This window comes from Genypterus blacodes, unplaced genomic scaffold, assembly GCF_046128005.1.
Source record: "Genypterus blacodes isolate CSIRO-AG114 ecotype Tasmania unplaced genomic scaffold, CSIRO-AGI_Gbla_v1 ptg000241l_1, whole genome shotgun sequence".
Classification (NCBI taxonomy): domain Eukaryota; kingdom Metazoa; phylum Chordata; class Actinopteri; order Ophidiiformes; family Ophidiidae; genus Genypterus; species Genypterus blacodes.
Window position 1 is genome coordinate 63,682 of NW_027467039.1, and position 14,460 is coordinate 78,141.

The 14,460-nt window shown below is 44.6% G+C and overlaps 2 protein-coding genes across 3 annotated transcripts; both read right to left on the minus strand.

Moving 5' to 3' along the window:
• On the minus strand, positions 1-3,966 carry LOC143016745 (uncharacterized). Of its 2 annotated transcripts, none has more exons than XM_076171218.1 (8): positions 3,560-3,966; positions 3,223-3,261; positions 2,798-3,112; positions 2,353-2,661; positions 1,406-1,720; positions 1,121-1,270; positions 956-1,013; positions 1-851 (listed from the first exon to the last, which is right to left on the minus strand). In XM_076171218.1, exons 1-7 carry the CDS (start codon positions 3,588-3,590, stop codon positions 970-972), a joined length of 1,203 nt encoding a protein of 400 aa, XP_076027333.1. In that variant the 5' UTR covers positions 3,591-3,966; the 3' UTR covers positions 1-851; positions 956-969. The 2 variants fall into 2 exon arrangements, with proteins under 2 accessions (XP_076027333.1, XP_076027332.1); XM_076171217.1 differs by having other exon boundaries at positions 1-855.
• Positions 3,967-5,795: 1,829 nt separating this feature from the next.
• slc25a33 (solute carrier family 25 member 33) lies at positions 5,796-12,097 on the minus strand. The gene is made up of 7 exons (XM_076171220.1): positions 11,915-12,097; positions 9,811-9,984; positions 8,688-8,765; positions 7,545-7,645; positions 7,353-7,419; positions 6,579-6,859; positions 5,796-6,462 (listed from the first exon to the last, which is right to left on the minus strand). The coding sequence occupies exons 1-7, from the start codon at positions 11,953-11,955 to the stop codon at positions 6,263-6,265; spliced, it is 942 nt and encodes a 313-aa protein (XP_076027335.1). The 5' UTR covers positions 11,956-12,097; the 3' UTR covers positions 5,796-6,262.
• Between the last annotated feature and the right edge of the window lie 2,363 nt (positions 12,098-14,460).

The window sequence follows — 14,460 nt, forward strand, 5'->3', positions numbered from 1 at the left end:
GCTTCTGTATGACATCATCCGAAACCTTCACTCCTGTGTTTTGCTGTTGTGGTTGTTCATTTTTTTTGGATTGCTGTTTTATACTTCAAATTAAAGTGCTTGTAAATATAAAGATGAGCCGTTTCAACTCATTCACCAGGAGGAATCACACACTTCAGACTTTCAGACACCTGAGGTTTGACATTTCTTTTTAATACCTGCAGACTGTCAAAGTCAAACTGAGACCAAATCCACAGAACACAGAACCTCTGACACGGCCAGCAGTTTAATCCATGGCACTTTATATATTTACACACTTGGTAAGTAATGTACATATTGCAAATGACACAAGATGCATAGTAGGGAGGCTAAAAATACAAAAACATCCTCTAATCCTTGAAAGGTAATTGATCTGTGGAAGCGGGTACATAGTAAGCTTAGTGGAGCTGTTCATTAGTGTTATCTGCCAATAAATAACTATTAAAAACAATAAAAACTATTTATTTATACAGCCTGTACACAGAGTCCAGAGGAACTCATCACAGTTACCCAGTTAAGTGTTTATCACCAGTCTAAGATAAGTCAGTATCCACTTTGATCAGGAAATATTCCCACCGTCCGTCGGTCTCATGTGGCCGTGTCCATCACACACACACACTGCAGTCTTCCATAGGTCCTGTTCAGTAAAGGGTTGTGCCTGGGCTGGACCGTAGTGAACTGGATCCAGCTGGTTTTATTGGTCTGTTTGCCTTTTGCAAAAGCGTGAATGAGCGACCAAAATTTGGTTCTTTTCAACTCAATTGTCCCCTCGTCCCTGCGCTCTGAATCCACTGAGGAGAGGCTGAGCCAACTGGAGCTCAGGGAAGTCCACTCTGACTGAGGAGAGGAAACAGAAGGCTGCACTGATTAACATGGACACACACACACAAAGACAAGTCAAAGGAAATGTGTTTATTGTCGTGATGTCGTTCCTCACCTGTGCAGATCCTGTTACAACTTGTTTATCGTTAAGGCAACATAAGTATTGTCCACACCTGTAGATGGAATTACATTAGTGACTCAACCTGCTTCCCAAAGTCTCCACATGAAGGTTAGAGACACTGATGCAGGCAGAAAGGAGGCGCTGTGCAGAATAACTTACACGTTCTGGTCTCTCTCTCCAGCTCAGAGGGTTTCTTCTCTTTGTTGCACAGCACTTTGGCCACCACGATGATGATGATGACGGACACGACAAACGTCAGGCCAGACACCAGCCAGCTGATCACCATGGGGCTCAGTATTGGATCTGGGTCTAAAGGGGGGAAAACGCAAACCGAGAGGCACAACTCAGTAACTGGCACCATCCTCCGCCATCCAATTATAGCTCCTAAGACTAAACATAAAGAATCAATACAGGCGCATTATTGCCCCTTCCTGTTTCATTTACCTCTGATGGATATAGGCAGGGGTTGGCTCTCTCTGGAGACAAACGTGCGTCCGCCTAGCTGCACCCGATACAGGCAGTAGTAGTAGCCCTCGTTGGAGGTCTGGGCGCTGGGGAAGGTGAAGGTGACGGCTGGCGTGAGGGCGGGCAGGGACTGGCGCACGGTGCCGTTGGAGCGGATGAGGCGCAGCTGGAAGGAGCCTCCCGGGTACTGCTGCTGCGTGGAGCAGGTGATGTTGAAACCGTGGCCTTTGATGACGGAACCAACCGGGGCCTCGATGGACGTGTTGAACCAGTGCTGAGGAGTGATGAGCTCCACTGAGAGACATTTTAGAGAGCGTTAGAAGGTTTTTACAGACGAGCAGACGTCCCGCACTGTCCATGTGGGGCAGTGAAGGTTAGGACGTCTATCATATTGTCCATCATAACCCAGACTGTTTGGGTTACCCTCACCTTGATTTCAGGGAACCCAGAAGTCCCCTTAATCATCAGCTTATTTTTTTCAAACAATCTAAGAAGAACCAAAAAATCTGGTACCAGGTCCACTCAAGTTCATAGCCGGCAAGTAAACAAACATTAGATCAATCCAGAATGTGAACAAAATATCATTTCACTCATAATGAACTTCTCACAATATCAGTTTTCCCAAACAGAACCACATAAATGGACCTACAGTATCAGTAACAAAAGTACAGTGATGTAATGACATCATAAATCTTGCATGAGGCAGAAGAACCATACACAGAAAAATACAGAATGGCAGGAAAAGCAGATGAATCAAACAAATTCAAGCCAAAGCACATGAAGAGAAATCTGAGTCCAGACAAACCCAAACTCACTGCGTCATTTCAGGTTCAGGCTGAGTTTCTCCACAAAGGCATTGAGCTAAGAGAAAGGCCTTCTGTCGCTGCAGAGGCACCTAGGCTGTGTGTGGTGCAGGTCAGACTCACCCACAGTGATGTTGATGGAGTTGCTGAGTGGGGAGCTGAACAGCTGCGAAGGTGAGCTGCCTTTTATCCTGTACAGACAACTGTAGCTGCCCTGGTGGGACGTCTCCAGGTCGGACAGGGTCAGCTCCACCCTGGTCTGGCTCTGGTCCACCCGCTGGGTCACCAGTGGGGTGGACACGCCGCGCTTGTACAGGTGGAAGTCGCTGAGGTGGTGACTCAGCAGGACACTGCAGCTGAAGCGGACGGCCTCTCCAGGAGAGAACACGGCATGGGGCGACATCAGGGAGAGGGTGGGCATTAAAAGAGTACCTGGAACCAAAAACAAGGCCTGTTCAACCATGGTGCTAAAGATAACACAGACAAACTAGAATGTTACTGTACTGTATTTGTTATTCTGAATGTTTTCATTAAGCAGAAAGAGTCACATCACTCGCTCATCACTCACCTGAGCATTTGACCCCTGCATCGTTGTCATGGGTACAGTGCGGGTTGCCGTGGAGGACAGTAGCGCAGCGCATCAGGCTGGACTCGTGTCCCGAGCACTGGATGTGTCGCAGCCAGATCTCTCCGCTTCCTGCACCAAACGCTGCGCTGTGAAGGGCAGATTCTGCTAAACCACAGCCCAGCTCCAGACAGACCACATCCGCCTCCCGCAGGTCCCAGCCATGATCACACACCGTCCCCCACTGGTTATGGGGGAGAACCTCAACCCTCCCAGAACACTTGTTGTCCCCATTCACAAGTCTGATCCGTACACCATCTGTGGAGGAGAGGAGAAGTTCTCAGAGGCAGAAAGCACAGCTGCTGCTTTAATTAGCTTCACTGTTTACACTGGATTACAGTTACAGCTCTTTACTCACTCTTACTTACCAAAAGCAGAAAGTCTATCCCAAAGAACTAAAAAACAACCTGTGGGGGGGGGGGGGAAATGGAAAATGAAAGGCAAGAATAGATAGCGAACAAGATGTGAGAATGAGTAAAGTCATAGAGTCTCACTTCTCCATGTTGTGAGACGGGTCGTAAACACAACACATGGCGTTATCACTTCTATCTTCCTGCTTACTTATCGTGTGATGGCGCTAACCTTAAGGGCCGTTAATAGCCGGTTATCCCCTCAAACCACCACGACTCCTAAACCTGGTGAGTCCTTCCTGTCGTGACTCCAGAGCTAACTGGTAAACACGCACCGTTAGCCGCCTTAGCTTACCCGTGAATAGGATACGGAGGAGTCCCAGCATGTTTCCCCTCACCCTTCCATCACACGGCCGGGTGGAAGGATGCTCGAGATGCCGCCGACAGCCGCTGAATGCTGCCCGGTGCTCCAAACCATTAGACCCCCTGTGCGCTCCGGAGGCTCGGACCGGCTAACATGGCTAACGGCTACCAGGCTGGATAACAGGCGGAAAGTTAGCTTCGGCTGCTAACCCGGACAGCGCGGCTTCGTCGAGGAGAATTTAGAAATGTTGGCATGTTGACGCGTAATGACTGCTCCCGTCCGCGTGTGTTGAGGAGTCCATAGAAACAACGTGTCCATGAATCAGACGGGATTATGTTACATGCCGTCAGGGCGGCGCACTCACGTCAACGGGGGAGGCGGGGGTGGCTCTCTTCTGCCCGTGGCCGACAGGGGGCAGCATTGTAAACCATTGAGCTTTCCTCCGTGGGAGAGGTCAATGGTCACCCGTACAGGGGCGGAGCTAGGAAACTCAGGCTCAGACAGGGGCAGTTTGAGATAAGTTACTAAGAAATCACCTAAATCATTACAGTTACTAATTAAATTCCTAGTATTGTAGTGAGATAATGTTAGAATTAACCAATTTAAGTTAGTGCACACCTCTTATTCAGTACTATGTTTACGACATGCACCCTTGTACTCCTTTTAGATACAGGAACCAGACGAGGTTGTGCATTAGAGTGAGGGTTTGTGCATGAGAGGCAGTTGACATGTGGTATTTAGACATTTTCGGGGCTTGAAAACCTAACCCTAACTCTAACTGTAACCCATCCCTAACCCTAGCTGTGACCCCAACCCTATGCATAACCCCTGGCAGCCTTGGGGTCAGAGCATCTAAATGAAAATACAAAATTAAAATCCACATCATACCACCAGACAGCCTTATAACACACTGATACACTGAATTGTATTCCAACACTTGGTTGACAACAGGAAGCCTAAGCAGGGGATGTCCGCAAGTGGCTTCTATGCTGACAACGTATATCTTTTGTTTGCTTTGGCCTCTTGAATCAGTCAGGCTGTTGGAGTGGCAAACCTGCATTGGACACTTCTCTTCACCAAAAGGCTGCAGTGTTGTCTATCCAAAGTGCTCTTCAGCAGCAGGGAAAGTGATTGAAGAGCAGCCTGTCCTTTATTTATCAACGCTGAGAATCTGAGCTTCACTGCCACAATAGATTAGTTGTAAATGTTTAACAGCTGAGTCTGTCAAAGCATAACAGGATGAGAGAAAACACTCCCCGCTTGTAATGAATAAAAATGCAACATAAGAGCCACAGAAAGACTTCCTTCCTTCTGCTTTAACCCTGCTCTCGTGCTTGGTGGTAACTGGAGGCCCCGGTCACCACTGGAGACGTGACCAAAGCATCCAAATCATCTGGACAGCAGACACCCCAGTAAAGTAAGCGTTTCACCCTCATGATCTTACAACTCATGCCAGTTTGAATGCTTTGGTCAGGCGCCTTTTTCCTCAGAGGTGACAATGAGAGTAAATCCTCCAAAGGCACAGCTATGCAAGAGAGATGATAAGTTGTCATATGATTTCACATGACTCTTTTCAAGAGGATGTCTTACAACTTTGCTTTCATTTTCTCTTTCTAGACCAGCAAATATCTGAACAGCAGTGTGTTGTCAGGAATCCATGTCACGTCTAGTCAGACACAGAGGTGTTTACAAGTGTCTGGGGGTGTAGGAGGAACAGCGCATAACTGACAACAACATGCATTCTCACTAGTCCATGTGACAGAAAGAGATTAGAAAAGATACCATATAGTGGAATATCATTTAAATCTCAAATCAGTTCCAAAAAAAGATCTCACCAAGCTTAAAAGAAATACTTGAATAAATTTGGGACCTGGGAGTCCCTTCTGAACGGCTTTTCAACAGAGCTGAACAGTGCCTTTGAGGACACGGAAACCTGGAAGACTTGTCAAGTCATGGCTGTGCACAAACCCTGCCCTACCATTGTGTTAGTTTTTTTAACAGAATCATTACTTCGGGGTTAAGGTCCAACACTGTTTGATGTCATTTGTAGATGCATTTTATTGAGCCACTGGTCCAAAAAAAACATCCAAGTTGCCATTGTATTGTAAAAGGTGAACGTCCTTGTTACAAAGATAACATACAGATTAGGCTGTAAATATCAATGAAAAATATGATATGATTTCTGTGATTCATACTTGGAAAAACTAGCACATTTTTTATGAAAGAACAAACAGAAATTCTCAAAATAGTTTGTGGTCATGATATTGCAGACAGAACTAAAGTAGTACCATCTCTCATTTCCTTCCCTTCAAATGAAACCTAACTGCCAGTCTTGTTTGTACATTCAGCATGAATCGGATAAGGAAACAAAAAATTGCCATACAATAACAAAACATAAAATAATTTAGTTAACTTAACACTATTCCTCTGAGCAGATGACCTTTTTTCACGGGTTTGGAGTCTTTATCCATACCGTTGACTCCATAAGTTATTTCAATTAACTTCTACAATAAGCTTTCAATAAACTAATGCATTCAGCTCTTTGGATAACAGTACAACCTGCTTCAATTCCACCATGAAAGTCTCTTTTGCACCAGATAAAAAAAGGTATGTGCTGCATTCTCAATTGTCTCTTGCCCAGTGAGCCTTGGGTATTGCACAGCCTCCACCGTACATCAGGCAAGCCGGATGTCTTCATTTTGAGTCTCCCAGCAGATGGACTATGAGTTCATACGTGGACAGGACGATGGCTGTGTTAGGGATTTGTCTAATGAGCTGTGGAACGAGTCCTCTGTAAAAAGCTGCATAGCCTTCCTCCACCGCTATCAACCTCCCCGTCTGGAAGAAATACTTGTACTTGCTGCCTTCCTCACGCAGTCTGGTCCGAATGACCTCTGTGGAGACAGAGAGAGACCAACGTAAGTCATTTAAAAATACTTGTCCCTGGTGGATAGGTAGCCATGTTGTATGAGACTAACAGTGGCTGGAATAACAGTGTGTGTGTGTTTACCGTGTGGGTAGGCGATGCAGGACGCACATCCCTTTGAAAAACCAGCTGCCATCATGAGGCCCAGGAAGTCGTGTGCCCGCTTCTCCCCATCACTGGTTGCGGAGGTGAAATGGCTATTGGCGAGTTGTTTCTTCAGTGTTTCGTAGATGAGGAAGCAGATCATGGTCTCGGAGATGCCGGCGTACGAGGCGGTCAGGCCCCGATAGAAGCCCCGGATCCCCTCCGTTCTGTAAACATAGCGCGCACACTGCAGTGCGTTCATCTTCTTCTCTCCTCGGGCTCTGAAAGGTCAAACGGGTTGTGGCTCATTAGTCCAAGGATTGCATAATTAATTACTCCAGTTTTGAAATCACTAATTAGTTCCATTATTAGGTTGAACAAACGGCTTCACTGAATGGTTCCAATCTTTTTTAATGAGCTACATTCACAAAGCCCCTAGTTTGCAGTGAAGGACAGGTGCAGGATGGGGTGCAACATTGGGTCCTGTGACTGCACATGATACTACTGCCCTGTACTTGGCAATATAAATATAGACTCATCTGCACGTACAACAGTGCGTCAGCACCGAGTATTTATGGAGCCAGGTCACATGCTCAACCCTCAACACTGCAAAATCCAAGGACGGTGTTGTGCAGACAGAATGCTAAATGTTTCTGCTAAAGGTCACATTAGGGGTAATTTCAAACCTAAATATTTATATTCTTTTTCAAAAACAAAAATACACTAAAATCTGTGTGGGGGTGAATGATGTAATAAAACAAAGAGTGTGCTCACTTTTTTTCAAGTTGCATCCTCGTCTTCACCATCCAGACAGGATTCATCAGAGAGTTGGTAACAAAAGCTGAGGACAGAGGACAGAACAAGGAACTGTCAATACAACAGAGCACTGACACAGGTGTTTCTAATGTTACAGCCCCTCTAATCAGATCTAACATTATTACAGGTCTACCACATCCAGATGCTCACCTGCGACCCCAGCAGAGGACATGTGCACAGGCCCACTGTTAGGGACAAACAGCCCATTGAACAGCTCTTTAGATTTGGAGTATGCAGCAAAGTAAATGGCTCTGAAACACACAAACATAAACTGTTACAACTCGCACCACAACCAACAAGTGTGAAGATTTACAGTGTTCAGCCATTCCTTCGTGTTCTTTCAACATGTGAATGTGTCTCTGTGGCTGCTGTGTGGTTTTGTCCTTCATGTCCTAATGTGGCTCTTTGACACAGTATCCAGAGCAGTCTGCTGGCTACTGTCTGTTCTGTGCTGTGCTTCTGGAAAGGTCTGTGTCCCTGCTGCAGAATGAGCTGAATAAGCACCGGGCACCACAGACCACAGATAGTAGTGGAGCTCCTCTAGATTAACCTGACCTTTTCCAAAATGGCCACTGGCCCGCGGGAGCAGTGGACTCACTTACACACAGTGGCTATCCATTAACCATGGGGAAAATAAATATATGACCGTCCCATTTTCCACTGCACAGTCTCAAAGTCTGTTGGCTAGAATGAGTTTAGTAAGTCTTCATTTTGTAGTTATATTATTTTTATATACTAACAATGTATTTGAACTTCCAGCTACAACAGAACACTTGTGATTATTAACACTTTGTTGGCAGTAAAAGTGGATAAAAAGTTGGAATTTAAGGTAAGACAAGATGTGGGCAGCTGATACTGAAGTTATGACTTGGTGCATGAGTCACATTATTAGATAGATTAATTATTATCCAACTATCTGGATATTGCCATTGTCAAACATTGATCCTTAACATGTGTACATCAGGTGGACAGATGTTAGAGAGTCATTTCAAAATAATGCGTGTATAACAGAACACCTAAGTCAGCCAGAATAGAAGTGAAAGAAACAACTGAAGTAGCAGCAGTAAAGGTTCTGCTGTGCTGATTACGCAATGGCATCATAATCACTAACTGTTGGATATTGGGATATTGATGCCATATTAATTCTTACATTGCTCTGGCAAACAACTGCAGGATTTTGTCACACAGAGCCGCCATGGAGAACACACAACCCAGATGCTTTTGAGCAAGACAAACATTTCCCTCCAGGTAAATAAAACACATTCTGACAGTAGACACTCTCATTGGCTGTACCTTGATGGGGCCACACCAACAAGGTTTGGTCCTAGGCCACGGAAAAGTGACCTTGGTCCCTCTTTTTCTAGGATTGACCTGAGATGGGAGCAAAGAGAGGATCACATGTAAGTTTTCATATTTGTCAGTTCTGTCAGTCTGTGCAGGATGATGTTTGGACACTCTGGAAATTAAAAAGACCAATCAACCACTGAGATCACTCCACCACCCATCCTGTTTACTTAAGCAGGTCTCTGCATATCTACACTGGACCCTGTCCCTTCAGGAGGACTTGGCCTGTCACGTCAGCCACAGCCCTGTGTGCGTTTTAGCTCAACTTTAGCCTTCATTCAGCAGACTACACATGTCTGCCAAGAGCGTTGTTGGGAGGAGGCTTTCAGTAAAGCCTGTTTTACTGAACATACTTTGCATTTCTATGTGCCTACAGACATAGGACTGAATGTTACCATTGTAAATGTACAAAGTTACACAGCCTAAAGGTTGAGATAACAAGTGTCTGACTGCAGCCCGGCCTGTCTGAGAGGATAACGTCATTTCACAGACATAGCACCCTGCATGCAGATGTCCCTGGTTCCTCTTGGCTCATTAGAGTGCTTTTAGAGTTTTCCAACCCTGAGTCTGGCTCATAAAGGGGGCCAGTTTATGCCACAGACCACTTATACCTCTGCCTTCAGGCCTGGTGGCCTGTTTCCATTTCTGCATGTTTCTGTTGCCCAAACAGCTGGTTAACAGCAGTATAACCTAATCCTCCCTGCATGCAGGACAGGATTAGGACTATAATTATGACTGCAGAAAGCAGAGGAGCTCTGCAGAGCCTCTCTGGAGTGGATCACAGGCACTGCAGAGAGCTTTATCCAAATGCTCCATAAGAGATGTAATGTTGGCAAATTTGTGACGCCGGCACATTGGAGTTGCTCAACAGGGAGCCACTCAGCAACCACTCAAGACTGCATCTGACAATTAGACCAATTGGCAGTCTTGGCATGGGAGGGTGCACAAGCTGCGACAGGAAAACTCTTACACTCGCACGCACATTTGTTTACTGGTGGAAAAGTACTATCACATTAAAGGACAGCTCTCATACTGCCATGCCTCACTGCTAAGTTAACAACAACAAACCTACCGTAGGACCTGCAGCAGCCCCGGTGTAACAGTTCCTGGTCGGATAACTCCAGTACCGCTCAGAGTGCCCATCTGGACCTGGAAGACAGGACGGAGGGCGAGGCCGGAGGACTGTAGCCGTGTCTTTAACACTTCCAGGGGGCAGGTCACAATGGCTCCCACTGTGCCACTACATCTGGACAAACACACACAAACAATAAGGTTAATGGTCTTGTAATGTTGATAAATACTGGGTAAGAGTATATAAGAGGCACATTTACATCCAACAATTGATCAGTCCATTATAAAACTGCAGATTTTGTAGACTATATTAGAGCTCCCCACAATAAGAGGCTATAATGCTGCTTTTGTATTAAATTACATATATGGTAATCTATGTTTTACATTGTCTTTTCCCTGTTCCATGCATCAGTGAGACAGAATATTGCAGACATGTCTCAACAGAAGAGACATGTCCCCCCCCCCCCCCCCCCCCCCAACACTGTGAAGTCTTTAGCATACACAGAACACCGTATCCCACCGGCCAAGTACGTCATGTTTATCGTAACAACAAAGGCCTAACGTACTTCTCATGTCCCGTGTCATTTGAGTTTTGACTGTGAGGAGATTTGTTTTCCATCATAACACAGCTGCACAGCCACTGGATAAGCGTTATGAATAATTATCGTCAATGCCTATTTACTTGCTGTATTAAACCAAGAGATCAGGTGTGCAAAGGTTTCCAGCTCACAACTTAAGTGGACATGGTAGGAGTTCTTTGGTTAAGAAGCTGTTTAGACTCACAAACCAGGTCTGTAGCACATGTGAGTGACAGCTGAGCTTACTTCCAAACCTGAGGCAGATAAGCTTCAGAGCCGCCTCATGTCCGCACTGTCACACCTTAGCAGTAAAAACTGACCCAGTTTCACACTGACCAATCGATTGTTAGCTATACAACCCTGAGTAGTCACAATGAAACTAGGGTGCCTGCTGTCAGTTGAAAAACTAGGGCGGGCACAAACAGCGCAGGCCAAGTGAAAGTAACAAGATGCTTTAGAGACATTACATCCTGCATTAAAGTATTAATAGCTGCAGCAATATTTACCTCAGATGACACTAAGAGTGACATAAGTGGACAAACCATCAAAAAGATTAACTAATCAATGCCACACCTCCATCCAGAAACATAGTACAACATGTACAACAATGTTAACAATAACAAACCTAATAATCTCATTATGCTGGTGGATTGTTTTCACTCCATTTTAATTTCGGTGCAATACAAAGGACATTATGCTCGTTCCTTGGCGACTGGTGATCAATCACCTTACACGTCCATCCCAGAAGATAAAATGGCGTTCAAATGAAGAAATGGCAAAGACATAACGTTAAATCAGAACCCGTTGCCTCAGCTGCCTCGGGGCCAGATATGTTATGTAATGTACCCGACTGCAAGGGCTTCGTACAACGTGTGTGTCTACTCTGGTGTTATATAATAGTAGAAGAACACACACACACATGGCGCTATGATCTCGTGACTGCGCCACGTTCAGTCATGGCGGAGATGATACACAACACACGCTGCCACTTTTACACAAACCGGTTCCTGCCGGTGTTTATTAGGCGTGTTGTCCCGTGAATCACACCGAGTCCCACTGCGCCGTTACAACAAAACCACCCGGTGTAGCTCGGTCGATAGATGGTAGCCTAGCTAGCAAACGTTGGCAAACTTCCGTTGCATCATACGTAAAATATCTCTTATTAAAACACGTTAAATAACCCAAAATATAAACCCTTCGTCTATTCTTGTCGTTCAATACAATTTGGAATTAAACTAGTTAAGACTCCAACACTATGTCAGATAACAACAGAAATATATTCGGGAAGTGTTAGGCTTCATATAGCATCGCAGAGGACACACAGGGCTAACGCGAGCTAGCTAAGGTTCATAGATTAACCTAGCGAGGTGGCTAAATGCTTCATGCGGTTGAATGACTCCGACATAGCCAGGATTGAATTAAGCTAAAATACACTTGTTTTCACTGAGCTCAGGATTGATGACAGTGATAAATGTGACCTTAGAACACGTTGTTTCCTTTTTTTAAAAAAGCGTAAAAGCGACTTACCCCCCGGCGAACAGATGCATCAGCGTGTCTCTCTGCGTCATTTTGCCTTCAAACAGCCACCATGATCGTTTATATACAGACGTTAACCTCGGTGTTCGACTCGAAAGAGAAGAACCGGGTGATGCTACCGGCTTATAAAATGTCAGCCGAGCACCGAGCCAGCGGTGGGTGAACTCGAGAGAGGGCACGACGTCAGCAGGCCGGTCGGGGGTGTTGTCTGTGACGTCAGCGACATGTGAGCACCAATTGAGTTCCTGGCCTCGTTCTATGTTGCACAAGTGGTCACAAACAAACGCCCCCAAACACCAGGACACCGTGAACCCACAACAGAGGAGGTAGATGATAGGTAGACAGACAAGTAAACAGGCAGATAGACAGGTAGGTAGATAGGTAGGTAGGTAGGTAGGTAAGTAATGCATTGAGCTGATGATGTTGTTGTTTGGTGCAGAGTTTCTCTTGGGGGGTTTGGGAATTTGGACCATTGACCTCTACAAGAATCAAGCCAAACTGGTCTTTCTAGTTCAATTACAGCAATCAGTCACTCAGTCTTGTGGGGTATTCCTGACTTTACTGAATATATCCTTTATTATTGGGTCAAACATGTACAATGTCAGTAGATTTGTTCTACTATTAAATAAAATCACAACAGGCCATCAGGTGACAGTGATGTCTGTGCACAAATTCCAAAATGTGGATCATATCTGTGTTTTACTGGTTCATTTTTGTTTTCCTTCATGTGTACTATCAAGTAGCTACCATGTATATTTATTATCGTTGTTTTCCTTTCTATGTTTGAATTTGTTTCTTAAGTGTACACTGTAACAGCATGCTCATAGCTATGTCACCTGATACTATCATAGCCGTTGTTATGTCTGTGTATACATATCAACCTCCTCACTATACATTACCCTGCTTCTATCCTGATAAGATTAGGAAACAGACAGATAAGCACAATAAGCAAAACAACAATATCTTCTTCCACAGGAAGAACACAGAACACCACCCAGGTCTTTGTTTTTACAGGGGACAAACTATAACACCTCCACCGGGGAATCTGCTACATGCAAAGTGAGCATGTGATGTGCAGGCATAGACAGTATCTGCCTCCCACCAATGAGTGAAGCTACTCAGAGCTGGAATGTGCCACCTCCCCCCTTCCCTATGATTATTCATAGACTGACAAATGTTACTCAATCACCTTAATGGTATGTTGATGTCAGTACATGTGTACCATGCTCAGTGTTCCATTGTATCCAAACAGTCTCGTAAAACTACAAGCAGGTTTTTGTCCTTGGGATCATAACACCTGTTATTCATTCAGGTAAACAACAACACTGGGGTCATTTATCTATTTGATAAAGCTGTACATTTAATCTGGTACAGTGTTGATAGTCTAAGTGAGTATTGAGATTAAAGTGCATTGGTGTTTTTCTTGTATTTCTAAATGTTTGCATTACAATAAATATTCTAATTTTTTTTTAAAAACTCCCGGGCCCTAATTGCTCAATTCCAATGTTTAGTTTTAGTCAGAGTTGATCTCTTTGTGATCATATGATTATAAGTGACCTGTATGTGACACTGGTGACATCTGTGACTTTGGGACAAATAAATAAAATGGAGCCATGTTTAGGGTCGTTTAGGGCCCATATTCTTGGAAAAGTGTTTTCTTTTTTTACAACATTTCCCTCCTTCCCTCCCTTCTTAGCTTGGAACAAAGTTTCTTCATATTCAATTTATGTCATACATTTACAATTTCCTCATCGCTCCGCCGACCCCTATCACTGTTTACCTAAACTCTGTGTTGACTGGGCTGTGAACACTGAATGATGTCATCAGTGATATCAGCCGAGAAGTGTATTTAAAACACAGAAATTCTGATCTGACCACTAATAGGAGTCACATAGCCAGAGATAAAATATGAATAAACCCTAGGATTACATATGCAAGATGCCAAAATGTGATCTGAAAAAGTAGATATATATTGTGAGGCCACACTGTTTTTTTCTGGTGAAGATAAAACTAAACTAAATCTATATTTCTGATGGACCCATCACCAAAACATGTTGCTGGTTACTAAGTAATCTGAGACACAGGCCTTATTTTATGTTTCAGTGGAGAAATGTCTCTGAACTGACCTCTGTGTTGGGTTGTGAAATATGTAACCATCACAAAAACCAGGATAAAGTTAATGTTCAGCAGTGAGGTTGTACAACATGCCTGGAGCTGAAGCCGATTACTGACCAATGGACGGTTATGTCAGGGTGGGAAATGCTGCTACCAAGTGTACAAAAGTCAAACTGCAGTTTCAGGAGTGTAGAGTATCTGTGAAGCCTGCGTCCTTCAATCCCCTGTCTCAGCTCTTGGTTTGTAATTGTCTAAAGGTTCTTAGTCACAGGTTTTAATTGTTTGTTTGTGGTTGTGTTGCAATGGAAACCAGGAGTATGGTGTGTTCAAAGAAGGGCGAGGTGCTGTAGCCTCAGGAAGATGAACCTTGGATCAAATTCACAGGTCCTATTTTGCATTTGAAGGAAGCTGCGACTGCCACA